The sequence below is a fragment of the Oncorhynchus kisutch genome, linkage group LG3 (genome assembly GCF_002021735.2).
Source record: "Oncorhynchus kisutch isolate 150728-3 linkage group LG3, Okis_V2, whole genome shotgun sequence".
NCBI classification, from domain to species: domain Eukaryota; kingdom Metazoa; phylum Chordata; class Actinopteri; order Salmoniformes; family Salmonidae; genus Oncorhynchus; species Oncorhynchus kisutch.
Window position 1 is genome coordinate 21,222,350 of NC_034176.2, and position 27,413 is coordinate 21,249,762.

Consider the following 27,413-nt stretch of genomic DNA (forward strand, 5'->3'; position numbering starts at 1 on the left):
AGAATAATAGTGAAGACATCAAAACTATGAAATAACACATATGGAATCATGTAGTAACCAAAAAAGTATTAAACAGAGTTTCCTCTGCTGCAGAGGATAAGTTCATGAGAGTTAACTGCACCTCAGATTGCAGCCCAAATAAATGCTTCACAGACTTGATGTAACAAACACATCTCAACATCAACAGTTCAGAGGAGACTGTTCAGAGGACATCAATAATAATAAGAGACTTGGTGGGCCAAGAAACATGAGCAATGCACATTAGACCGGTGGAAATCTGTCTGGTCTGATGAGTTCAAATTTGAGATTTTTGGTCCCAACCGTGTCTTTGTGAGACGCAGAGTAGGTGAACGGATGATCTCCGCATATGTGGTTCCCACTGTGAAGCATGGAGGAGGAGGTGTGGGGGTGCTTTGCTGGTGACACTGTCTGTGATTTATTTACAATTCAAGGCACACTTAACCACCATGGCTACCACAGCATTCTGCAGCGATATGCCATCCCATCTGGTTTGTGCTTAGTGGACTATCATTCGTTTTCCAACAGGACAATGACCCAAAACACACCTCCAGGCTTTGTAAGGGCTATTTGACCAAGGAGAGTGATGGGAGTTGCAAAGAAAAAGCCATATCTCAGACTGGCCAACAAAAATAAAAAATTAAGATGGGGAAAAGAACACTGACACTGGAGAGAGGAACTCTGCCTACAAGGCCAGCGTCCCGGAGTCGCCTCTTCACTGTTGACGTTGAGACTGGTGTTTTGCGGATACTATTTATTGAAGCTGCCAGTTGAGGACTTGTGTGTTTCTCAAAATAGACACTCTAATGTACTTGTCATCTTGCTCCGTTGTGCACCAGGGCCTCCCACTCCTCTTTCTATTCTGGTTATAGCCAGTTTGTTCTGCGAAGGGAGTAGCACACAGCGTTGTACAAGATCTTCAGGTTCTTGGCAAGTTCTCACATGGAATAGCCTTCTCAGAACAAGTATAGACTGACGAGTTTCAGAAGAAAGTTCTTTGTTCCTGGCCATTTTGAGCCTGTAATTGAACCCACAAATGCTGATGCTCCAGATACTCAACCAGTCTAAAGAATGACAGTTTTATTGCTTCTTTAATCAGGACAACAGTTTTCAGCTGTCCTAACATACTTGCAAAATGGTTTTCAATTAGCCTTTTAAAATGATACACTTGGATTAGCTAACACAACGTGCCATTGGAACACAGGAGTGATGGTTGCTGATAATTGGCCTCTGTACGCCTATTTAGATATTCCATAAAAAATCTGCCGTTTCCAACTACAATAGTCATTTACAACAATAACAATGTCTACACTGTATTCCTGATCAATTTTATGTTATTTTAATGGACAAAAATGTTGCTTTTCTTTCAAAAACAAGGACATTGCCAAGTGACCCCAAACATTTGAACGGTAGTGTGTGTATATATATATATATATATATATATATATTATATTTAATACAATTCCATATGGAAATTATCTGACAATGTACTTACTTTTAGTTGTATTCCACTTTGTAACTACTGCTAACAGAGAGTTTCCTTTCATTACAATACAATCATTACATTTATCTGCAGCTATAATATAGGCATAATTACATTTTGGTGAATGTACAGCATAGTTGCAAAGTTACTATATGCCGTAAAGAACTTAATGTAAAGTAGAATGTCGAAGGGATCTCTCATGCTCTCCCGCTCATGTAAAAACAGACACACTTCTAGTCCACAATTAGCCTACTACTCTTTACTATTTCCCAAATAAACCCCAAAATTATATATTCCCAATATTGATTATACATTGACCCCACACATTTCCCACATTTTAGTCTCCAGTTACTGCATGTCCAGAGATTGGTGGTCGAACATCTCCTTAGTCGACTCAGACTGTCCTTGTTTGTAGATTAAAAAGCATTCTTTTACAAATTTGTGATTTCAACTAGAATGTGGAGGGCCAAGGCTCTGTGTATGTGATGAAGAGGAAGAGAATGAAGATATAAACGAATGGAGCTGATTATCTTATTTCTTGCTGTCTTTGATTTGCTCCACCTCACTGGATTCTTCCACTACCCTGCCGTTGATCATGGTCTGAGTGACCACCTTGACGATCTTCCTGGTCCTCACCTCGGGCTCCTCTGTAACACAGAACAGATCCACAGTTTCAGTTTCCACTTATCAGCACTAGTACACTGTAATAGCTGGTGTGTGGCACAAAATGGCTGCCAGGATTTTAAAGGCTGGGATAGAGGTTAGAGAAGAAATTATCTGACAATGTACTTACTTTTAGTTGGAGGCTTTTCCTTGATCCTGAAAGTCAAATCAATAAAACACAGTTTACTTACACTGAACAAAAATATAAATGCAACATGCGACAGTTTCAAATATTTTACAGAGTTACAGTTCATATAAGGTAATCAGTCAATTGAAATAAATTCATTAGGCTCTAATCTTTAGATTTCACATGACTGGGAATACAGATATGCATCTGTTGGCCACAGATACCTTTAAAACTTCTTAGGGATCAAATCCCGTTACGGGATCGATTTGACAACATCCGGTGAAATGGCAGAGCGCCAAATTCCAATTAAATTACTATAAATATTAAACTTTCATGAAATCACACATGCAATACACCAAATTAAAGCTACACTTGTTGATAATCCAGCCACTGTGTCAGATTTGAAAAAGGCTTTACGGAAAAAGCAAACCATGCGATTATCAGAGGATAGCACCCCACAAAACAAACACATGACATTCATATTTCAACCCACCGGGCGCGACACAAAACTCAGAAATAACGATATAATTCATGCCTTACCTTTAAAGATCTTCTTTTGTTGGCACTCCAAAATGTCCCATAAACATCACAAACAGTCCTTTTGTTCGATAAATTCCGTCGTTATATACCCAAAATGTCCATTTATTTGGCGCGTTTGATCCAGAAAAACACTGGTTCCAACTCGCGCCACATGACTACAAAATATCTAGTAAGTTACATGTAAACTTATTTCAAACAACTTTCCTAATACAACTTTAGGTATTTTTTTACGTGAATAATTGATCCAATTTAAGACAGGATAAACTGTATTCAATACCGGACGAAAACAAAGTGGAGCGTGCTTTCAGGTCGCACGCCTCTAACAAACAGTACACTTCACTCAACCCTCGTTCTGAACTGCCCTACTTCTTCATTACACAAAGGATAAACATCAACCAATTTCTAAAGACTGTTGACGTCTAGTGGAAGCGATAGGAACTGCAAGCAAGTGCCTTAGAAATCCAGATCCCCGTAGAAAGCCCATTGAAAAAGGAGTGACCTCAAAAAAAGTTTTTCCTGTATGGTTTGTCCCCGGGGTTTCGCCTGCCAAATAAGTTCTGTTATACTCACAGACATCTTCAAACAGTTTTAGAAACTTCAAAGTGGTTTCTATCCAAATCTACTAATAATATGCATTTCCTAGCTTCTGGGCCTGAGTAGCAGGCAGTTTACTTTGGGCACGCTTTTCATCCGGACGTGAAAATACCGCCCCCTAGCCTTAAGAAGTTTTTTTTAAAGGTTGGGGCGTGACTGCCATTGGCTTGTGGAATGTTGTCCTACTCCTCTTCAATGGCAGTGCGAAGTTGCTGGATATTGGCGGAAACTGGAACAAGCTGTCAATCCAGAGCATCTCAAACATGCTCAACAGGTGACATGTCTGTTAAATATGTACAGTCATGGCCAAAATTTTTGAGACTGACACAAATATTAATTTCCACAAAGTTTGCTGTTCAGTGTCTTTAGATATTTTTGTCAGCTGTTACTATGGAATACTGAAGTATAATTCAATTAAATAAAATCTCATGTTATTTGTCACATACACATGGTTAGCAGATGTTAATGCGAGGGTAGCGAAATGCTTGTGCTTCTAGTTCCAACAATGCAGTAATAACCAACGAGTAATCTAACCTACAAGCATTTCATAAGTGTCAATGGCTTTTATTGACAATTACATGAAGTTAATGCAAAGAGTCAATATTTGCAGTGTTGACCCTTCTTTTTCAAGTCCTCTGCAATCCGTCCTGGCATGCTGTCAATTAACTTCTGTGCCACATCCTGACTGATGGCAGCCCATTCTTGCATAATCAATGCTTGGAGTTTTTCATATTTTTTTTTTTTTTTTGTCCACCCGCCTCTTGAGGATTGACACAAGTTCTCAATGGGATTAAGGTCTGGGGAGTTTCCAGACCATGGACCCAAAATATTGATGTTTTGTTCCCCGAGCCACTTAGTTATCACTTTTGCCTTATGGCAAGGTGATCCATCATGCTGGAAAAGGCATTGTTCGTCACCAAACTGTTCCTGGATGGTTGGGAGAAGTTGCTCTTGGAGGATGTGTTGGTACCATTCTTTATTCATGGCTGTGTTCTTAGGCAAGATTATGAGTGAGCCCACTCCCTTGGCTGAGAAGCAACCCCACACATGAATGGTCTCGGGATGCTTTACTGTTGGTATGACACAGGACTGATGGTAGCGCTCACCTTGTCTTCTCCGGACAAGCTTTTTTCCGGATGCCCCAAACAATCAGAAAGGGGATTCATCAGAGAAAATGACTTTACCCCAGTCCTCAGCAGTCCAATCCCTGTACCTTTTGCAGAATATCAGTCTGTCCCTGATGTTTTTCATGGAGAGAATTGGCTTCTTTGCTGCCCTCCTTGACACCAGGCCATCCTACAAAACTCTTTGCCTCACTGTGTGTGCAGATGCACTCACACCTGCCTGCTGCCATTCCTGAGCAAGCTCTGTACTGGTGGTGCCCCGATCCTGCTACTGAATCAACATTACGAGACGGTCCTTGTGCTTGCTGGACTTTCTTGGGCGCCCTGAAGCCTTCTTCACAACAATTGAACTGCTCTCCTTGAAGTTCTTGGTGATCCGATAAATGGTTGTTTTAGGTGCAATCTTACTGGCAGCAATATCCTTGCCTGTGAACCCCTTTTTGTGCAAAGCAATGATGACGGCACGTGTTTCCTTGCAGAAACCATGGTTGACAGAGGAAGAACAATGATTCCAAGCACCACCCTCCTTTTGAAGCTTCCAGTCTGTTATTCAAACTCAATCAGCATGACAGAGTGATCTCCAGCCTTGTCCTCGTCAACACTCACACCTGTGTTAACAAGATAATCACTGACCTGATGTCCGCTGGTCCTTTTGTGGCAGGGCTGAAATGCAGTGGAAATGTTTTTGGGGGGATTCAGTTCATTTGCATGGCAAATAGGGACTTTGCAATTCATCTGATCACTCTTCATAACATTCTGGAGTATATGCACATTTCCATCAAACAAACTGAGGCAGCAGACCTTGTGAAAATTAATATTTGTGTCATTCTCAAAACTTTTGGCCGCGACTGTAGGTCATGGAAGAACTTTCAGCTTCCAGGAATTGTGTATAGATCCTTGTGACATGGGGCTGTGCATTATCATGCTGAAACATGAGGTGATGGTGGCGGAGGAATGGCACAACAATGGGCCTCAGGATCTCGTCATGGTGTCTCTGTGCATTCAAATTGCCATCGCTAAAATGCAGTTGTGTTCGTTGTCCATAGTTTATGCCTGCCCATACCATAACCCCACCGCCACCATGTGGCACTCTGTTCATAACATTGATGTCAGTAAACTGCTTCCCCACATGGCACCTTACACGTGGTCTGCGGTTGTGAAGCCTGTTGGACATTTTGACAGATTCTCTAAAACAATGTTTTAGAACATGATGTTTGACCACCAATCTCTGGCTTATGGTAGAGAAATGAACATTACATTCTCTGGCAACAGCCCTTTTGGACATTCCTTCCTTCAGCATTCCAATTGCAATGCACCCTCCCTCAAAACTTGATACATCTGTGACATTGTGTTGTGTGACAAAACTGTACATTTAAAGTGGCCTTTTATTTTCCCCAGCACAAGGTGTACCTGTGTAATGGTAATGCTGTTGAATCAGCTTCTTAATATGCCACAACTGTCAGGTGGATGGATTATCATGGCAAAGAAAAAATGCTCACTAACAGGATTGTAAACATATTTGTGCACAAAATTTGAGACAAATAAGCTTTTTGTGCATATGGAACATTTCTGGGATCTTTTACTTCAGCTCATGAAACATGGAACCAACACTTTATGTTTTTGTTCAGTGTACATATGACGGAAGTAAGCCAAGTCATACATACAGTGGTAGCATTGTCACCAGGCTCTTGTCTCATTTACCGTCTGAATTAGACGACAGTTCACCAAGGCTCAGGCTTGTTTCCAAATAACTCATACCAAGAAGAATAATTCTCCCCCAGTATCTTACTGTATTTATGTTCAAATCTGAGGGAATGTCACTGAGGGAGGTGAGGGAATGTCAATCTTCATAATAATTATGTCTGTGTAAATCTAAGCTTAAAAAATGAATACAAATATTAAAATAAATCAATAGAGGGACTCACACTTCCTCTCCCTCCAGCAGTCTCCTGTAGGTGGCGATCTCCAGCTCCAGGTTCTGCTTGATGCGGAGCAGCTGTTCATAGTCTGTCTTGTTGCGCTGCATGTCCAGACGCAGCTGGGACAGCTCCTCCTCCAGCTGAGACAGCATGGCTTGCAGACTGTCCATCTCCAGAGCATACTTATGGCCTGTCTCTCTCAGGTTCCCTTCCAACACACCCACCTGCATTGGGGACAGACAGGACAGGCCAGGGCAGCCAAGTTAACCTACTGTGTTTAGCTAGATGTTGGGATCGTCGCTAAGCTAAGGCGCAAATTTTATACTCAGGCATGCTAGAAATGTGATAGTGGCTTACCACTACACCACTCATCACTGTAATGCTTATGTTATACACAAATATGGCTGCCAAATTGTTGTAGCTTGGCACTAGCTCATCACTTTTCAAGCTGGCGCACTAATATTATATACAGACACAGCAGCCATGTTATATGCTCCTGAGTAGAACTACACAGTCTGTATATAGCTCTCGAATTCCACACCTGGCTCATCAATTTACCATCTGTCAACCCTCACCAATTGACCAGCAAGACCAGGGAGTGTCATCCTCACTCATCATTCTTCAGCTTATAGAGACATTAGGTTCTTTATCAGGTTGAACAAACACACATGATCTGTTTTCCAAACCAGCGCCTTCTCTATGTAGATCTGGAGCTGCTGCGAGATGTATATATCTACCCTCACATGTTACTGACAGTGCCACAGATATGACCTTGATTTGTCTGGTTCTGTCTGGGTCCTGACACCTTGATGAATTTATCTCCATTTACCTCCATTCACTCAGGAGAGCAGAGGATATTCACTGTGTGCACTGCAGCACTGTTTCTTTATAATGGCAAAACAGATGCAGATGTGAAGCAACACACTAAGAGAGGATGACTCGATGTATTTGAGCAGTGTTTTTCCATGCACCTCCCACAGGGTTCATTTTACAGAGGCCGAGGAAATGGTAGAGGACAGATAAGGGTGTGTCTGGACAGAAAGGGTGTGTGTCTGGACTGTTGAAAGGGGTGTGTCTGGACAGAAAGGGGCTGTGTCTGTACAGCTGAAGCGTGTGTGTCTGGACTGAAAGGGGCGTGTTGACAGAAGGTGGCGTTTGGACAGCTGAAGGACTGCTGCAGTACCTGTTTGCGCAGACTGTCCAGTTCCCCCTCCAGGGCCTGTAGGAAGCGGCGTCTCTCGCTGAGCTCACTCTGAGCACAGCGTAGCGCCTCACCGCTCTCCTTTACCTCTGACTGCACTGACTCCAGCTGCAAAACACACACACACGTACACATACACACACACGCGCAGACACAAGTGCACGCACACACACACACACACACACACACATATCATACGTGTACATACAGTAAAAAATCAGGCTGACACTGAATAAGTATTCCATTGCACCAGCAGTGTAGCATACACACAGCAGTCATAAGTACATCTACCCACATACAGTACTACGTTCACAAACACAGATGATATACTGTAGACATCCTACTGAGCTCAGCTGAGTTCTTCATCATTACCATGTCAGATGTCTCACTGACCTTCTTAAGGTACCAGGTCTCTGAGTCCTCCTTGTTCTTTCGCGCAATGCCCTCATACTGGTTCCTCAGCTCAGCCATAATGGCCCCAAGGTCTGGGCCCTGGGCTGCATCCACCTCCACATTCACCTGCTCGTTGGCCATACGGGCCTTCATGGAGCCCATCTCCTACAGGGACAGAGACCATAGTTGGGGTCAACTCCATTTCAATGCAGTCACCTCAGGAATTAAACTGGAGTTAGAATTGGAATGGAATTGACCCCAACCCTGATGGAGCGAGACAAACACATTCAGTGGGCCTGGAAATGGAAAACTGTAATGACTGATACTGATAGGTTCTAATCAATGTCTACACACTAACACCCAGATGTCAGGCGACAGTTGAGGTCAGTGTGTTGTTGCTGGTTCTATGGGGAGGCAGCCAGGTGAGCTCTTAAAAAGGTATCTGATGGAAACATTAATATACACTTGTACATATGTGAATTAGCACAAATATAAGAACCCAATAAATTATTTATTATTATTATGAATTATTCAGAGGTAATATTGTGTGTGTGTGTGGGAGATATAATTTTTACTAGGGAGCCTGAGTTGTTGGCCACATCCTGGACACCACACCTGGCTGTCCAAACACACACACTCCCTGTGGCTAGTGGAGCTTACGTAATGATGTGTGTGTGTGTGTGTGTGTGTGTGTGTGTGTGTGTGTGTGTGTGTGTGTGTGTGTGTGTGTGTGTGTGTGTGTGTGTGTGTGTGTGTGTGTGTGTGTGTGTGTGTGTGTGTGTGTGTGTGTGTGTGTGTGTGTGTGTGTTTGTGTGCAGTAGTCTGTATGATCATAGTATTACTAGACTCAAAGACTACAAGTAGTACAGGGTGTGGTCATTCTACCCATATTTCAGTGACATTCAACATGCATGGGGGAATGAAACCGTATTCACGTACCAAATGAGAATACATTTTTAATTTGAACACAATTACCCATGTACCAACAAGCACCATTTGCCTGAAATAATAAACATTTTACGAAGTAAAACAAGATGCCATAAGGATACCATATGAAGCCTCATGTTTTTTTGAGGATGTAATTCATATTTAAGAGTATGTGCACTGGAACAAACCTCCATTGAACCAAAAACAGTTTGACAACGTGTGAAGTGATTAGGTTGATGTGTAATTACTCATCAGTATTGACCCATCAGTATTGACTCATCAGTTTTGACCCATGCAGCGGAGTTCTCACCTCATCGTGATTCTTCTTGAGGAAGTAGAGCTCCTCCTTCAGGCTGTCCAGGTCTCCTCTCAGGGTGGCTATGATCTGGTCGTGGTCTGACTTGGCCCTCCGGAGAGCCAGACAGTCCCTCTCTACAGACTGGCACAGTGTGGCCTCAGCCTCCCATCTACACAAATGGATGGTAACAAAGGCATAGCACACAGTCATGGACACACACAGATACACACACCGGTATGCAGACACACGCACGCAGGTAAACACACACACTTAACCATACCTCGGTCAGCAGACACATCTACACATTCTGTGAGCACTGCTGCATTCCAACATTTGACTGTATACCATCAGTACATTGTGAATACATAGGGACCTTGACACAGACAACTCTGGCGCCTCTTGATTTGTGCTTCACCTTGCCAACCACAGATTCCTCTGAAATGGATGATGTTTCCTTGACCCTATCTATCTATCTATCTATCATGGCCAGTGCTAACTGATGGCCTCCTTTCAGTCTGTGAGTACCGTGGGAGCAGGCTCTTATTTCTCGGCCTGACAGAGAGGTCATTTATCCAAAGTGCAACGTAGTCTAGCACTCCCATGTGAATCTCACAGACAGGCAGGTAAAATAAAAGCCCCTCTGTGTTGGCACCATAGAGATCTTATTAAATTACCAGAGGGGCTATGTCATGAACCCTAAAAGTTCCGGAATGGGGTGAAAGCACTGGCAAACCATGGTTGACCAACTCCCTGACCAAAATAGCTGACCTTTATCCCATCATAAGAAGGTTCATGTCCATTCTAGTATTCTAATTCCTAATTCTATGTTTGGCACTCACTTGACCCTGAAGTCATCGGCGGCCAGCTTGGCATTATCAATCTCCAGCATGATGCGGGCATTCTCCAGGGTCTTCTTTCTCACCTGAGAAGTAGCAGGAAGGAAGGAACACATTACTTTAAAGTTAGACACTAAAGCACATAGATACACATCTGAAAGTGTCCCATCGCAGGAGAGCAGTCGGATCTGATGTACTAGTGAAAGAAGAAAGTTGAGGAGCATGGCAGGGCACATACAGGAGACGTTTGTGGAATAGGACTACACAATGTAAACAATAAGGGTACCCAGGTATTGTGACCTATACACAATTACTGACTAGCTGATTACATATCATATTCATCATTACGGCCAGGTGGGCACTGACCTCCTGTCCAATGGCGTGAGCCTGGGCCATCATACCCTCGATATCGTGACCTTTGGGGGCCCGCTCCAGCATCAGTTGTTTGATCTTGAGCTCCAGCTCAGCGTTGGATCGCTCCAGGGAGCGCACCTTGTCCAGGTAGTTGGACAGCCGGTCATTCAGGCCCTGCATGGTCTCCTTGTCGCTGGCGCCCACACCCATGCCGTTCAGGGAGGAGAGGGCGCCCAGGACATTGAGCCCGTTGCCCATGGAGAGGGAGCGGGAGAGGGACAGGGTGCTGGCAGAGGACAGGAAGGAGACAGGGGCTTTGGAGCGGCTCCTGCCACCACTACTACTGCTGTCTCTCAGAGACATGCTGGAGAAGGATGGCTGTCGGGCTGAGTAGCTGCGCATGGAGAAGGTGGAGGACATAGTGCGTTTCTGCTGTGCTGGGGCAGAGTGGTGGAGAGAGTAGAGTGTTGTCAGTTGTCACTAACTGGCCAAGCTGCAAAGGCAAAAGTTATTACATTTCTCTCCTAAAAATCTGAATTAGAAACTAACCATAACCTTAACCACACTACTAAGCAGAGTAGAGAAGGACTAAAACACACTGTTTGAACTGTTCTGTTATTTGTAATCATATACTGTAGCAGCTGGACTATAAACCCACTGTAAATGCAGTGTCATTATAGAAACATACAGCACACAGAGCTCAGACCTAAACTCATAATATTCTGAACTGGTGGTTTAAATGAACAATACCCTATGCTCATGTCAATTGTGCACAATAGACTCTCAGTCAATATTGCTTTAGCGAACAATACAGTATGTTTGAAATCATCCAATCATCTAATATCCATGAAGCTGAAGTCTCCATCTCTTTGCACAAGACAAATTAATTTAGCATCTAGATGTCACTGCTTCAGACCTACTGTACATTGTGTTTTAACTCTCCCCTCCCCAGTGTGAACTGAAAAAATACAAAGAAAACCGTGCTTTACCGAACACTAAAAACCTGTTAACTGTCAATTTCAGGTCACACAACAGAAATAAGTTCAACATACATAATCATAATCTATTTACAAACTTTTGGAAAATAAAGAACTTCAAAGAAAAAAGTACTTACATATGAATGTGTGCTGAAGCAGGTCCTGTGAAAGTTGTTTGGGGTGTGATGGGTTCCGACCCTGATGGTACAGTCGACTGTTATGGCTATATGAGAATCCTCAGGTGAGCTGGGCTGTGTCACCGAAGGGTGCGAGGGACTGGCTCAGAATACATGTGTATTGGGCGGAGCCATCATGGATGTATCCAATCGAAAGGATCCACTAGTAGAGCGCAATGTGACACCCTAGAGGGGTACAAAATTTGAAGTCTTGCCATGATAGATAAAATATATCATCATTATAATCCCCTCAAATATTGTAATCCCATATGTCTTATTTCTCAGCTCCTTCACCAATTGACAAAAATGGACGTTTACAAAAACTCCCATCATCGTAATGATACACCACCAACTGAACAAGCATGGCAGAAATACTGTATATAATGCAATAGACGTATATTAATTAGACTTACGTTATACTAAAAATCAATGCTAGCACATCAATGACGGACCAATAATGCTAGGGCAAACTGAGAAGTCACACAAACAGTCTCTACTGCCTGTTATGCTTCCAATCTCAGTACAGTAACAGCATCCTCTTTAAAGGCACTGTCCTGTCTGACCTGATTAGCTACAATGGAGAGTTTAGCTAGGGGTGATCACACACACACACACACACACACACACACTCACTATCACACTGAACAGGGCTCCTATTGAGCCGCAGCACAATGCAGAGTAACCGGATACAACTGTTCCATGTGAGGATGGGCTGAGGGCCGAGGGGCTGGGGAGAGCAGGGAGGAAGGGAGGAAGCTGGGACAATAGAGAGAGAGAGTGAGGAGAAAGGAAAGAAAGGAAAAACCCCTGAGAAATGGTACCGAGGTGGGCGGAAGTTTAAGTTTGGTTTGGGGCTGAGCTCTGGCCTAAAAACACGGACATACCCTTGCATTGCAAGTCTAGGTTTTGGTAATGTCTATCTGTGCCTTCGTGAAGTCCTTATTTTTGATATCTAAACACTCAGATTGAACAACATCTGCATTTAACAATGAAAGAGATGTGCTTTTTGAGTCAAACTGGGAAATAATAAGTTTGAAGTGGTTCCTTATGGGAAACATCACCACCTCCAACACATCAGATACTAAAACTGACCTTGTTCATATTGACAGACCTGGACCCTGACCACATGAGGAAATCCAAAATTGGTATTAACAATATATAAACAAATTATTGGGATAATTAAGATTGTAAGGTTATGGTATAATTCTTACAGCTGTAGTCTGGATGAGCATAAATGGTGAATCCCTAATCACTGTGTGAAGAGTGGAGACATACCTGTTGACATCCCCAACATGAAATGTTGATAGGAGCTGCCTTAGGCAGTGCTTTCACCCCATTCAGTGGTAAGAAGGAGCTATTGCATTTATAGGCAACTACATTCATTTTCTGAAATAGCAAAGCAGACTTAAATTGATATACCAGACACTAGCAACACTTTCCTAATATTGAGTGACCCACCACTGCCCCCACCCGCCCGCCCCATTTTGCCCTCAGAATAGCCTCAATTTGTCGGGGAATAGACTCTACAAGGTGTCAAAAGCATTCAACGGGGATGCTGACTCCAATGCTTCCCAGAGTTGTGCCAAGTTGGCTGGATGTCCTTTAGGTGGTGGGCAATTCTTGATACACACAGGAAACTGTTGCGCTTGAAAACCCCAGAGGTGTTGCAGTTCTTGACACAAACTGGTGCCCCTGGCACCTACTATTACCATACCCCTTTCAAAGGCCCAAATCTATTGCCTTGTCCATTCACCTTCTGTATGGCACACATACACAATCCATGTTCCAAGTGTCTCAAGGCTTAAAAATCCTTCTTTAACCTGTCTCATCCCCTTCACATCAAATCAAACCAAACTTTATTTGTCACATGCACCGAATACACATGCTCCGAATGCTTGCTCACCTTACTGTGAAATGCTTACTTACAAGTCCTTAACCAATAGTGCAGTTCAAGAAGAGTTAAGAAAATATTTACCAAATAAACTAAATAAAAAATAATAAAAAGTAACACAATAACATAACAATAACAAGGCTATATATAGGGGGTACCGGTTCCCGAGTCAGTGTGCGGGGATACAGGTTAGAGACAATTTGTACATGTAGGTAGGGGTGAAATGACTATGTATAGATAATAAACAGCGAGTTGCAGCAGTGCACAAAACAAATGGAGGGGGGAGTCAATGTAATAGTCCGGTGGCCATTTGATTAATTGTTCAGGAGTCTAATGGCTTGGGGGTAGAAGCTGTTAAGGAGATTTTTGGTCCTTGGTGCTCCGGTACCGTTTGCCGTGCGGTAGCAGAGAAAACAGTCTATGACTTGGGTGACTGGAGTCTCTGACAATTTTCTGGGCTTTCCTCTGACATTGTCTATTCTATAGGTCCTGGATTGCAGGAAGCTTGGCCTCAGTGATGTATTGGGCCGTACGCACTACCCTCTTTAGCGCCTTACGGTCAGATGCCGAGCAGTTGCCATACCAGGTGATGATGCCAGTCATCAGGATGCTCTCGATGGTGCAGTTATATAACTTTTTGAGGATCTGGGGACCATTGCCAAATCTTTTCAGTCTCCTGAGGGGAAAAAGGTTTTGTCGTGCCCTCTTCACGACTGTCTTGGTGTGTTTGGACCATGATAGATAGTTGGAACTTTAAACTCTCGACCCGCTCCACTACAGCCCTGTTGATGTTAATGGGGGCCTGTTCGGCCCGCCTTTTCCTGTAGTCCACGATCAGCTCCTTTGTCTTGCTCACATTGAGGGAGGGGTTGTTGTCCTGGCACCATAGCCTGTCTCATCGTTGTCGGTGATCAGTCCTACCACTGTTGTGTCATCAGCAAACTTAATGATGGTGTTGGAGTCGTGGGTAAACAGGGAGTACAGGAGGGACTAAGTACACACCCCTGAGGGGCCCCAGTGTTGAGGATCAGCGTGGCAGACATGTTGTTTCCTACCCTTACCACCTGGAGGTGGCCCATCAGGATGTCCAGGATCCAGTTGCAGAGGGAGGTGTTTAGTCCCAGGGTCCTTAGCTTAGTGATGAGCTTCGTGTTCACTGTAGTGTTGAACACTGAGCTGTAGTCAATGAACAGCATTCTTACATAGCTGTTCCTTTTGTCCAGGTGGGAAAGGGCAGTGTGGAGTGCGATTGAGATTGCGTAATCTGTGGATCTGTTGGGGCGGTAATCGAATTGGAGTGGGTCTAGGGTATCCGGGAGGATGCTGTTGATGTGAGCCATGACCAGCCTTTCAAAACACTTCATGGATACTGATGTGAGTGCTACAGGGCTGTAATAATTTAGGCAGGTTACCTTAACTTCCTTGGGCACAGGGACTATGGTGGTATGCTTGAAACATGTACGTATTACAGACTCGGTCAGGGAGGGGTTGAAAATGTCAATGAAGACACTTTCCAGTTGGTCCACGCATGCTTTGAGTACACGTCCTGGTAATCCATCTGGCCCCGCGGCTTTGTGAATGTTGACCTATTTAAAGGTCTTTCTCATATCGGCTACTGAGAGCGTTATCACACAGTCATCCAGAACAGCTGGTGCTCTCATGCATGCTTCAGTGTTGCTTGCCTCGAAGCAAGCATAAAAGCCATTTTACGCGAGCCTACCAGCTCGTCTGTTAGGCTCGCATCACTGGGCAGCTCGCGTCTGGGTTTCCCTTTGTAGTCCGTAATAGTTTTCAAGCCCTGCCACATCCGACGAGCGTCAGAGCCGGTATAGTAGGATTCAATCTTAATCCTTTATTGACTCTTTGCTTGTTTGATGGTTCGTCTGAGGGCATAGGGGGATTTCTTATAGGCCTCCGGATTACTGTCCCACTCCTTGAATGACAGCTCTAGCCTTTAGCTTGATGCGGATGTTGCCTGTAATCCATGGCGTCTGGTTGGAATATGTATGCACGGTCACTGTGGGGACGACGTCGTCAATGCACTTTTTGATGAAGCCGATGACTGAGGTGCTATACTCCTCAATGCCATTGGATGAATCCCGGAACATATGCCAGTCTGTGATAGCAAAACAGTCCTGTAGCGTAGCATCTACCCCATCTGACCACTTCTGTGTTGAGCGAGTCACTGGTTCTTCCTGCTTTAGTTTTTGCTTGTAAGCAGGAATCATGAGGATAGAATTATGGTCGGATTTGCCGAAAGGAGGGTGGGGGAGAGATCTGTATGCATCTCTGTGTGTGGTGCATACAAAGCTCTCCCCCGCCCTCCATTTGGAAAATCCGACCATAATTCTATCCTCCTGATTCCTGCTTACAAGCGTGGATTTAACAAGTGACATCAATAAGGGATCAGCATGTCATGGAAAGAGAAGGTGTTCTTAATGTTTTGTATACTCAGTGTAGATGCATTTGAATTGAGTAATTTAGTGCAAAATATAAATCAAATCATTTGTAGGCCTAAACATACGTAATTAAACTTGGTTAAGAATATAGACACTGATTTCTCATGTCTGAGAGGGCAGGGGTGTATACGGTAAGCTAAAAGGCTGCTTGGAAACAGTCTATACGCTAGTCTTCCAGATGCTTGGTCCACAGTCTCTACACCCCCCCCCCCCCCCCCCCCTCCTGCCAGTACAATACAATAGAGTAGCCACAGTCAGGGTGATGCTTCCAAGATGTTACAGTGAATTATAGGGTAGTGAGTGTAGCCAATCATTAATCAACGGAAGTACTGCTGTACAGTTTTAACAGTTGTTGTCACCCTGATAAATAAACACATTTTTGACTCACGCTGACGTTTCATATTTATTTTTGCAAAGTGGGCAGTTGGCTTTGAGCGTTGTCAAAGTTGATCATTTGTGTTAGCTATTTCCTCAGTTTTCCTCAGTGGTAGGCTACTCCTCATGTTCAATGCATATGTGTATGTTTCTTCATGTAGGCGTAGTTGTACTGTGTGCTATAGTAAGAATCTGAGTTATTATACCCCTGTTTTCATGTTGTAGCATTCAGAAACTACTTTGTGTATAGTCTCCATGATTTTCACATTTCTCCTTCCCATATTTAACAAAAATACACATGTACTATTTTTTTTTTTGTAAACTAACTCAACATAATGTTCATAAACAGCATGCTCTTGGCCTCAAAGTGAGGTGTTTCTCTCAGCAATGCTCTGCTATGTATAGAGTGTGTCAACTACTATGCCCTTGTAGATGGTTTTCAACCATCCAGCTAGTTCTGGTCCAGAATAGAGAGTGGGGTTGAACGTCCTTCATGTAGATATTTCTTCTGTCTTGTGTCACAAAAACAGCTGATGAATAACCCTGCATGCCAGAAATACTTTAAATATGAGGTTTAAGTACAACTGTAGTGTTCCAACAAAAAATATTCTCTGATGCTTAAAAAAAGCTACACTCAACCCATATTTTGTGGTGGAGTTGCATGACTGTTATTCTTGATATCCGATGTGAATAGTTTGAAGAAGATGACAGGAAGAGGCCTTTTAAAGTTGTCATCAAGCTGAGGCATTCCTAGAACACTGCGCTTTTACAGCTTGTCTTTTTTTCTAGTTTACAGTATGTAATCTATGTTAGATTGTGTAAGTCCTTGTGACCATTATGACTGTTTTTGTCACAGGCTATTCTCTGTACATCATTGCGATACATTGTATGGATGAGGTTTCCTCTGAACAGATAAAAAGGTGCGATACATTGTATGGATGAGGTTTCCTCTGAACAGATAAAAAGGTGCGATACATTGTATGGATGAGGGTTCCTCTGAACAGATAAAAAGGTGCGATACATTGTATGGATGAGGGTTCCTCTGAACAGATAAAAAGGTGCGATACATTGTATGGATGAGGGTTCCTCTGAACAGATAAAAAGGTGTGATACATTGTATGGATGAGGTTTCCTCTGAACAGATAAAAAGGTGCGATACATTGTATGGATGAGGGTTCCTCTGAACAGATAAAAAGGTGCGATACATTGTATGGATGAGGGTTCCTCTGAACAGATAAAAAGGTGCGATACATTGTATGGATGAGGGTTCCTCTGAACAGATAAAAAGGTGCGATACATTGTATGGATGAGGGTTCCTCTGAACAGATAAAAAGGTGCGATACATTGTATGGATGAGGGTTCCTCTGAACAGATAAAAAGGTGCGATACATTGTATGGATGAGGGTTCCTCTGAACAGATAAAAAGGTGCGATACATTGTATGGATGAGGTTTCCTCTGAACAGATAGAAAGGTGCGATACATTGTATGGATGAGGGTTCCTCTGAACAGATAAAAAGGTGCGATACATTGTATGGATGAGGGTTCCTCTGAACAGATAAAAAGGTGCGATACATTGTATGGATGAGGGTTCCTCTGAACAGATAAAAAGGTGCGATACATTGTATGGATGAGGGTTCCTCTGAACAGATAAAAAGGTGCGATACATTGTATGGATGAGGGTTCCTCTGAACAGATAAAAAGGTGCGATACATTGTATGGATGAGGGTTCCTCTGAACAGATAAAAAGGTGCACATACAAGAAAAGCAGGCAGAAAATGAAACTTCAGAAATAAACTTTACTTTAGAAAGAGAAAGAGGAAAGAGGAGGAGGTAGAGGAACTAAAACCAAACGGCACAGACTTTTGTTGTCTACAGCGAGAGTTAAGTGCTGCTGATCAGTATGATGGTGAGTAGCAGGAACAGTGATGTGATGATGTGAATATGCAGCAGAGACAAGAGCTACTGTAAATGTAATTGCTCATCAGTGGAGCTACACTGTAATCCGGGAAGAGGAATCCTGCAATCAGAGGCCTATTCATTAGCATGGGGCCCCATTTCATCTGTAAGCACTTGAGCCTGCCAATCACAGAGCAGACGCATGACATTATGACAAAATGAGACAGTTCTTACTACCAGAGATGTCTGGAGAAACATGGTTTTAAATCCTCTGTTCTGTCTGATTCATGCTTTCAATGGGTATTGGTTGCTGTGTTAGAGATTTTGATTTGTCCCAAAAAATTGAATTTGCATTTATATCTCATTTAGTTGGACTGTAGCCCAGAATATGCCTGATTGATAATCATCAGGTAGTTCTCTGTACAACACACACAAAAAGGTCCTTTCACAGATGACATCTAGAAGGGCACAAGAAAGGCAAATCAGATCATATAGCTGATAGCACTGGTTATTGGTAAAGTGTCTTGCAAAAGCAGTCACCTCAAGGAATTCAGAATTGTTTTCTATTTCACAATTGGTCTGATTGTAAAGGAATAATTTTTTTTAAAGGACTTTGAATATGCTGTAGAGACCATTCATAATGACTTGTTTTAAGAAAAAAAAGAGTTATTACATTGTAATTAGAGTAATTAGAATGAATGTAAACTTCATGTTAAATTCCAAGCTGTTGTTCCTGACTGTTCTTTTCCATCTCTCTGTAATTGGCCACATCCTGAGACTCCCGTTTCCTTCTCCTTGTCCTTGTTTCCATGTGTCAGGCATGGTAATGTCCTCTCCGTTGCTCCACTCATGTTGGGCGGGTTTCACATCTCTGCCTGATCCACACCTGGCTCAGTCAATGCATACCCATCTCTAATTAAATCTTCAATGGTCAAATCACAGCACAAGGGAAGCCACTGTTGCTGCTTCTATCTACAGTATATACCCCTCTTTTTTACTGTAGCTCTGGTTTCTGTGTCACTGGGTCAAGGAACATGTAGTAATGTATCTAACATTCTCTGTCTCCTAGCCAAGGCTTTCAGGCCTCACTCAGGTGAAAGCCTGGTGGAGGCTATCTGTCTCCTAATGCAGCAAGAACATGTTCTGGGTAGAAGTTGCCCATAAGCACATATCTTGGATCAGCTTACCCTCTCAATCATCACCTTAACCATTAGGAGGGAAAATTAAAAACTGACCTTAAATCAGTGTCAAGGAGCAACTCAGCTACTACTCCCGAGAGCACCATTGGTCTATGGCTTGGGATGATGTGGTTATTGGATGTATGCCCCCTTGTGGTGAACAGTGGTCCCTCTGAGTATGAATGAGAGTATAGGTTGACGTTGCCCCTAAACACTCCTCTAAGGTCAGATTTGCATTCTCCCCTCCCTAATGGTTGAGGATCGATTAAGGTTACGCTGATCCCAGATCTGTGCCTGCGGGGAATGGTGATAATAGAGGGCCCTTGAGGCTGGAGGTATCTTCATTTCAAATTGGCCTTTACCAACACACTTTAAAAAATGGAATCCTTCGGATTCTCAAACAATAGACAGATAGCTTACAGTAAATCCTATTCTTTGTCAAACATACTTTGCTGGTGGTGTCATGCATCAAATTCACAACACATTTCCCTCTATTGAATGCCAACAGCAAGATTCTTTGATTTCAAGTGAATTCCCTCTCACAGAGAGAGGTTCTGACTGGGATGCCAGATATTTTAGCATGGTTAAAGCACCAATGAATGTCACAAGCTAGGAACGATTGTGGTTTCCATTTGTTCCACCGTATGTGGCATACGTGCGTGTATGAGGTCTGCCGGAGTATTGTTCCTCTCTCACTTTCACTGCTTATGACAATACCTGTTTAATTAAATGTACTGTAATAACGAGAATTTTGATTACGTGAGCTCAAAACACTGTATGCAATATGAGTATGAATACGTTTGTTCATTCAATGACTGTTATGTATAATCAGTTGGACTTTAGTTTTACAAGGCAAAGAATGACAGGTAGTAAAACACGTTGAAGTGTTATATGGTTTTTATGCAAGGTACATTGAGCTGGATTTTCTCTCATTTGATCAAATTCAAAGATCAGGGAAAACGGACCGTCAACCTACTTGAAGAGAGCATTAGAATGGAAAGGCGAGAATTCATTCAGGCTTAGTTAGTATTAACAATAGATTAATAGATAGGGACTTGGATCCCTAACAAAGGAAACGGTCAGGACTACATCTTCCTCAGAGTTCATTATGCTCTTCCTTGCCACAACAGCAGCTTGAGTGGTGTCAATTAATACAACAACTTCAGATTATCACAGTAAAAAGGTCTTCTGGAATGAATCATAGTGCTAGATCAATACTATCCACAGAGTTAAACGTTTTAAATGGTTATTGCCATCGGATTGATTTTTGCAGCCATTAAACACATAGAGACTACATTGGGGACCCTCAAACCTGTAGCATGATCATTACATACTTATGAATATTGCTGTTAAATACAGGTTACAAAGGGTACTTGGCCTTTACTGGGTAACCTAATGGATTTACTATTGTTGAATGAGTGTACGGTGCTTCTATCAGGGGGGAGTGTGTGTGTGTGTGTGCGTGCGTTTAAGTTTATTTCTCATATGCACAGGATGCACATGGTGTACACAGTTCAATCAAATGCTTTCTTGCAGGTTCCTTCCTGAAAATGCAACAACAATTAGAAATAATACAAAAATAAAGATAATGTAATTAAATAGAATACACATTTTGCATAAGTATAACTACAGGAAGGAGCTCAACAATTTACAGTACAATTTTTATATTTGGATTGTTTGGATTGTGCAGTATTTAGTAAAAAATAAATGTGTTTGTGTGTGTGCATGCATACGTGTGTGTGTGTGTGTTAGTGAAATAATTAGTTAAACTTTGTGTATTTTATCTTCTGCACAGCATGTTCCCTATTCCACACGATTATAGAACTTAAATCCTTCATGTTTCCTGTTGGGTCCATGTAAAACCAAATCGTTTTATTTCTATCAATGTTATGTGTAATGTTCTATTTCCCAACTTAGTTTTTTCCAACAACCTTTAAAGCACATTTGGTTAAATCAGTAAAATATTTACAATTGACAATAAATTATTTATTTAATTTGAAAACATTTTTAAAAGTGCTTCTTGGTGAAGTATATTTTTTTATAAATAAAGCGACACATAAGCTTTCCATTTTACTGAACTGAAACAAGTAAATAACAACACTCAACACTCTCTCAGCACACAAGGTCAGAAGAGTCTTCATCGTCACCTTACACATAAATAATAGTCTATGTATAGGAGGGTTATATATACAGGAAAACAAGCTGACAGAGTGACAGAAAAAAGTATTATTTAAAACGATGGAAATTGAAACATGAAATACCTTTAGTACTACCAGTTGATGAATAAGATGATGAAAAATCATAATCCACAATGAATGAAAGGAGATTTCCTGTTGGATGAGTCTTCCTGTTCCTAATCCTGGTCCCGGAGTTCCAATTTATTCCCTGTCAATGGATGGGTGGTCAAATCTGGTCCGGATGATTATCATATTTATATTGGACTGGGATGTTTTTCCACAGATGATCTATAGTCTAGCTGCCATTATAAAACTGTCCGTCCAATTGACAATGTGATATTTCCAACTCTGCAGACCATGGAGGGGGAAGAAGCCGCAGCAGTCCTCTTGTATAGTAAAATGGGAGAGGCAAATGTTGAAATGTTCTCAACTTTGCGGGATGGAAAGTTCTGTGAAATAAAGTTTGTGGGGGAAGTGGTGGTCTCAGGGGTGTTAGTTAGCGGCTGATGGGTAACTGTGGTAAGGCCATGCCTGGGTGGGTGAGGTGGTTAGGGGCGGACAGCATCGAGAAGGGATGACCTGTGCACAGAAAGATATATATATTTTTTTTTTTTACTCAATTAGACTAAATACACAAGAACTATAAATGATGCGATGTGAATTGAAATACATTATAGTCAGTAACTATCTTTGATCATCTGCATCGAAGAATGGCGTTAAAAAAAATAGAATTATGTTAGAGCCAAAGTCACCTAAATGTACATGCATGTGTTGTCCATCGATATGAAAAAAACAACTCACTGTCTATGTATCCATGCAGAGCCAGCAGGTGTGGTCTGTCGGGACTGCTAAAGGGGGAGTAGAGGTTGTCTGGCAGTGAGGGGGGGATTCTGGAGTGGGGATGGGGGGCTCCCTGGAGGTGACCATTGTGCTGGGGGGGAGGGTGCTTTTTATGTCTTGCTCTGCAGTTTTGAAACCAAACCTATATGAAAATGGAACGTTACTAAAGATCGTTGAATGATGCATGCAACAAGTAATCTGGTATAGATGAATGAATTTATTATATCATATTATTTATTTTATTACATAATCCTAAATCCTAAACCCTTTAAATCCTAAATGTCTAACAACCTTACACCCACTAGTTTGATATTGTCATACATACTTGTATGACCCGTCTGCTCAGTCCTGTCATGTCTGACAGCTTCTGTAGAGTCTGGGCATCGGGGTTGTTGTCTTGGTTAAACTGAGACTGCATCACCTGGGAACACACACCTAGCAAACTCAGTCATGAAGCTCCAAATTCAGCTGAATATTCACTGAATCAAGCTCATTCAGTCAGTCAGTCACATTTATCTGAATGATGTAGAACGCACAACTAAAACTATCATTCATCCTGTCTTTGTTCAGTCTCTCTCTGTCATACAAATACTGTGCACACTTTCACAGACTCACTCACACATGTAAACACACACCGACAGTACCTGTAGCTGCTCAGCGCTGAAGGAAGTACGTGCTCTCTTGGCTGGTTTGGGTTGGCCATCCTGATCAGAGGGGAAGGCTCCCTCCAAAGTGAGACCCGTCCCTAAATCACACGAACGGGGTGGAAAAAAACACCACACAGTGTTATATTGTTTGTCTCATAAAACAACGGAACGAGAAATAAGCTACACATGTAATGTGTGCAGGTGCTGGACATCAAAGCATACAATCCTAAGAGTAAGACACGTAGGACCCCAATTATGTCTGAATTCTCCCCCAATACAGTTTACTCAGGGATGAATCCTACCTGGAAAATTCCATACATGGCGATTTACTTGATTAAATTCTGAGGCAGCATGCATCCCACACAAAAATGTATTAGGAATCAGTACCCTTTCCTTGGCTCATATTTGGGCTCCCTACTCCCTGACATTGTCTGTGACACCCGTCTGACCACGTACCGTTCTCAGCTGCTCTCTGGAGGTTCTCCACCATGGTGTCGTAGTGGGCCCGACATAGCACCCTGCCCTCCACCAGACCAAACTCCTCCCCTGTGGACAGCTGCCTCTTACAGGAGTAGCAGGCGAAGCAGGCCAGGTGGTACACACTGCCCCGTGCCCGCCGCACCCAGTCACTGGCATACACCTGGCGCCTGCACTGGCCACACTTGGTGCCAAACTTACTGTGGTGAGACAGAGAAGAGCAGGGGGAATTGTCACTAGTCTTTTACTCCTAATGAAAATAAACGTGTCTTCACCTGAAATGTTGTGCAGGCCAGGGATAGAAAGAAGTATTTTTATTGTAAAAGATTACAGACAGCATTGCTTACAGTTTTCCAAACGAATTTCACTTTAGTCAAATATTATTTATCCTTCTGTTAATTAAAACCATAACAAGCAACAGCAATAAGATCATAATAAAAAATGTATTATAGAATAATGATGAGAATATAACAATCGCGTTTACTTGACATGCTTCAAATATAGAGTGAGTGAAAAAGAGACCTTGATAAAGGACATAATGTTTTAGCAATGGCCCCGGTCTGAGGAGGGAATAATACTCTAATAAATGAAGATCAACAAAACGAATAATCTAAATTTAGTGATCTCAAAGTTGTAAGAATCATGGTTGAGAGTAAAAATGTTGATAATGTCCGCCACATTATCACTAAAGACAACAATTAAAATATATATAAAGAAGAGAAAAATAACGTGACAAAAACTATTTATCGGTCATAAGGTATGCATTATCATGCTATGTTATAAATGGTCTAGGTTTTTATTCAAATAGCCTCGTTAAAAGATTTGCATTTGTTGTTGCTTTACCAAAAGTAAAACTTGTAGTTGTATTTATTTGTTTTAGAAGTTACAACGAAAAAAACAGTACAATCCTGTTTACTTGCCCCTTAGACATAATGAAACACTCGCCTTATAACAATGAATTTTTAGTAAAATGTATAATAACGATGACATGATAAGTAATCAATTGTTTATGAACATTCGTCCTCGTGCCAAACATAGAACATACATTTTAAGGAAAACAAATAGCAAAACTTACCCTACCTGAAATAATCCAATTTGCAAAATATTTCTTTGTTTTTGATGTAGCAGCTATTGTGCTGACGTAATGATACTCTGCAGACTGAACACTCCAGACATCCCACGTGCCAATTCAAATTGTTCACCTGCAATGATAAATAAACACTCATAATAATAATGATGATAATAATAACAATAATCATATAATAATGTTTTGTTCGGTGTACTTATTCTATAAAATGGAAGTAATGTGAAAGACTATGCAAATATGCATGCAATTCGTGAGGAATAAACAGGGTTTAAATTCAATATTAAATGATTATTGATTTGAGCAGTGTAACTAAAGGCATTATAATGCTCACTTTCAGTAGGTATCTGTCTTGGATCTCTGTGCCGCAGTTGGCACACTGGTTTTTCCCCGTGGACCGAACTGGCGTCGGGGAGGCCAGGGTCGGATGAGAGCACATAGACGGTGTTACCGGAGGACTGGGCAGGAGAGGAGCCTCTTCTTTTACATCTGCGTGAGACTCCCCGTCCGAGTGAGACTGAGGTTTGGGATAGATTTTTCTTGTCATAATCTTATATCGCCAGGGATGCAAGGTAGGCTACAAGGCCTCTCGATTTGTATAAATTACAGGACACATGGCACAGCACATGACAAACTCACAGGATACAAGAAAACAAGCATTGTATGCAGTAGCCTAAATGCAACACAGATTTCGAATGAAATGGGCTTAGAACAACACCCTGCTACTGAAAACAAAACTTAAAAGGCCTGTCACAAAAGTAAACTATGAAAATGGGGGTCGGGAAATGAAAAACAGGTAGTCCAGGTTCGGCCAAGACTCCGATTATCAGTTTACACTATGTCGATGTTCCTATTTTGATTAGATAACATAATTAATGTCTTAAATCGGAATAACTCACCATTATCAAGCTATTCTGTTTGTGGAGAAACAGCGGTGTAGATGAAGCCTGGAGCTGCGCCAAAAGTCTGCTCTGCGCCCTGCTCTGCTCTGAGCATTACGCATCCCTACAAGCCCATACTGCAAGCTATATCCAGTCCAAAACAATGAATAACACTTTCTACTGCATTTAAATCCTGGCGACAAAAGCTACATTTGCTGAAGCAATTATAATTAGGACTTATCTTTTTCTTTTACTCACAACCCGTAAACTACCTCCTTAAATAATCGCATATAGTTCCCTTGCAATCGAAAGCACTGAAAAGATGGACTACCTGCAATTAGTGATGGCTTCAAATGCTCGGGATAAGAGGCAGCCAGTGTCAATTTCAACTGTCAATCAGAGAAGGCATCGCGCCACCAGAATATTGCATATTTTAATTTTAATAGCCGTAATCGAAAATCGATTTTCTCAACACAAGACTAAGATTTGAAGAGCCTCAATTGAACATCGCACTATTCATAGTAGCCTACATAAGTTGCCGCTGATCTTGAAACATAAAGGAGGGTGATTGTCTCGGCTTCCCTTATGATAGGCCACTTGAGCCTCTCTTGGTGATTAAAACGGTATTCAAAGAGTGCCAGAAATCTGGTTTTGGGTGGAATTCAGAATCTATTTTGTCCTTCGTTTAAACAAAATTAGGCTAGCACAATTGTGAAATGTGTTTATAATTATCATTAAACACAGGCTGGAACGTGGAAAACAAAAAAGCAATCAGCTGGGCTATTCAACGAGCAGCGCAGCCGAGCAATTAGAATAATAAGTCTTCACTTGCAGTGAGTCGATAGCCTATACTGCATATACTCAGATAATTAGATGTCATGTCATACCTGCTTAACGAAAACATTGTCCAATAAGACTTTATTCTCCTCCGGGAGTGGAGATGGAACTTCATTGTTCCAGTACATGCAGGGGACCCGTTAACACTGTAGTCTAAGTGAGAGGCAGGCGGTATCCAAGTAGGGTCCCGGAATGGGTTTAGTAGCGAATTACAATTTTACACATGAAAATGTAAATTGAAACAACAAAAAAGCGTTTAACCCCTTGCACGGACATTCATAAAAGTAGGTTGAATTGTCCATGACAGTTAGCTTTACTGCCACTCCCTGTTGGTGTTTATTTCCGACATACAGTCCCTTGCGCTATATATTGTTGAAGCTGCAGCAAGCAGCAAATTAGTCCAAATCGACGCTGGCCTGCGATGTATCGGCATGCGCGGTGTTGGGGAGGCTATCCCGCGCGCTCTGCACGGTGTAGGTCGGTGCGTTCAGGAAATTCAGCGACCGGTTTCCATTCAAGAAAGCTCTTGAGGGGATGACGGACAATCACTGGTCCTTCAGGCACTCGCCCTCTCCACCTCTCCAAAAGGGACGTTACTCCGGTCTGCCTTGAGAGGAATAGGAGTGGGGTGGGGGCATAAATAACATAATTAAGATTTTTTTGTATTGTTGTTGCGTGCAGCAGATGATGAAAATAGGCCTATCTATAATCTCGTTTACCAGTACTATACATGGATGCTTCAAAGTGCTACAGTAAATGTGAGATCATGCATAAATATGATACTTACAATTAAATAAATAGCCCTACTATTAGGTGAAATAGAAAACTTTTGGCTTAGAAAAAAGTAGATTTTTGGTAAATTCACAAATACAGGAGCACTAAATTATGTTTCCTACCCCATTCACTTTGTCTGCAGTAATTGTGATGATTTGAGGTTTGAATCAGCTGAAGGCATACTTTTTGGATCATACTGGAGATACTGAAACTTTTAAAGCAGGTGTAGGCAACCCTGCTCCTGGAGTGCCATAGGTACTGCAGAA

General features: G+C 42.1%; 2 protein-coding genes across 4 annotated transcripts; both read right to left on the minus strand.

Annotated features, from left to right (window-relative positions):
• Positions 1–1,081: 1,081 nt before the first annotated feature.
• Positions 1,082–11,816, minus strand: krt1-c5 (keratin, type 1, gene c5). 2 transcript variants are annotated; one of them, XM_031818874.1, is made up of 9 exons: positions 11,592–11,816; positions 10,490–10,909; positions 10,127–10,209; positions 9,300–9,456; positions 8,063–8,227; positions 7,652–7,777; positions 6,475–6,692; positions 2,295–2,320; positions 1,082–2,148 (listed from the first exon to the last, which is right to left on the minus strand). In XM_031818874.1, exons 2-9 carry the CDS (start codon positions 10,895–10,897, stop codon positions 2,033–2,035), a joined length of 1,299 nt encoding a protein of 432 aa, XP_031674734.1. In that variant the 5' UTR covers positions 10,898–10,909; positions 11,592–11,816; the 3' UTR covers positions 1,082–2,032. The 2 variants fall into 2 exon arrangements, with proteins under 2 accessions (XP_031674734.1, XP_020318130.1); XM_020462541.2 differs by having other exon boundaries at positions 1,479–2,148; positions 10,490–10,914; positions 11,592–11,787.
• An 8,506-nt stretch (positions 11,817–20,322) lies between these two features.
• LOC109871637 (LIM/homeobox protein Lhx6-like) lies at positions 20,323–26,971 on the minus strand. 2 transcript variants are annotated; one of them, XM_020462566.2, is made up of 8 exons: positions 26,424–26,971; positions 24,990–25,172; positions 24,652–24,773; positions 23,551–23,771; positions 23,092–23,192; positions 22,773–22,868; positions 22,409–22,589; positions 20,323–22,186 (listed from the first exon to the last, which is right to left on the minus strand). In XM_020462566.2, the coding sequence occupies exons 1-8, from the start codon at positions 26,499–26,501 to the stop codon at positions 22,104–22,106; spliced, it is 1,065 nt and encodes a 354-aa protein (XP_020318155.1). In that variant the 5' UTR covers positions 26,502–26,971; the 3' UTR covers positions 20,323–22,103. The 2 variants fall into 2 exon arrangements, with proteins under 2 accessions (XP_020318155.1, XP_031674735.1); XM_031818875.1 differs by lacking the exon at positions 26,424–26,971 and adding an exon at positions 25,555–26,189.
• Between the last annotated feature and the right edge of the window lie 442 nt (positions 26,972–27,413).

Excerpts from the sequence above, each read along its gene's own strand:
- krt1-c5 (XM_031818874.1), bottom strand. The coding sequence starts at position 10,897 with ATGTCCTCCACCTTCTCCATGCGCAGCTACTCAGCCCGACAGCCATCC. Across the intron at positions 10,210-10,489 it reads CTCACGCCATTGGACAGGAG|GTGAGAAAGAAGACCCTGGA; the intron begins GTCAGTGCCCAC and ends GCTACTTCTCAG. Across the intron at positions 2,321-6,474 it reads CTGCTGGAGGGAGAGGAAGT|GATCAAGGAAAAGCCTCCAA; the intron begins GTGAGTCCCTCT and ends TTTGACTTTCAG.
- LOC109871637 (XM_020462566.2), bottom strand. The coding sequence starts at position 26,501 with ATGTACTGGAACAATGAAGTTCCATCTCCACTCCCGGAGGAGAATAAA. Across the intron at positions 25,173-26,423 it reads ACAATGTTTTCGTTAAGCAG|TCTCACTCGGACGGGGAGTC; the intron begins GTATGACATGAC and ends CCCAAACCTCAG. Across the intron at positions 22,869-23,091 it reads TCAGCGCTGAGCAGCTACAG|GTGATGCAGTCTCAGTTTAA; the intron begins GTACTGTCGGTG and ends GTGTGTTCCCAG.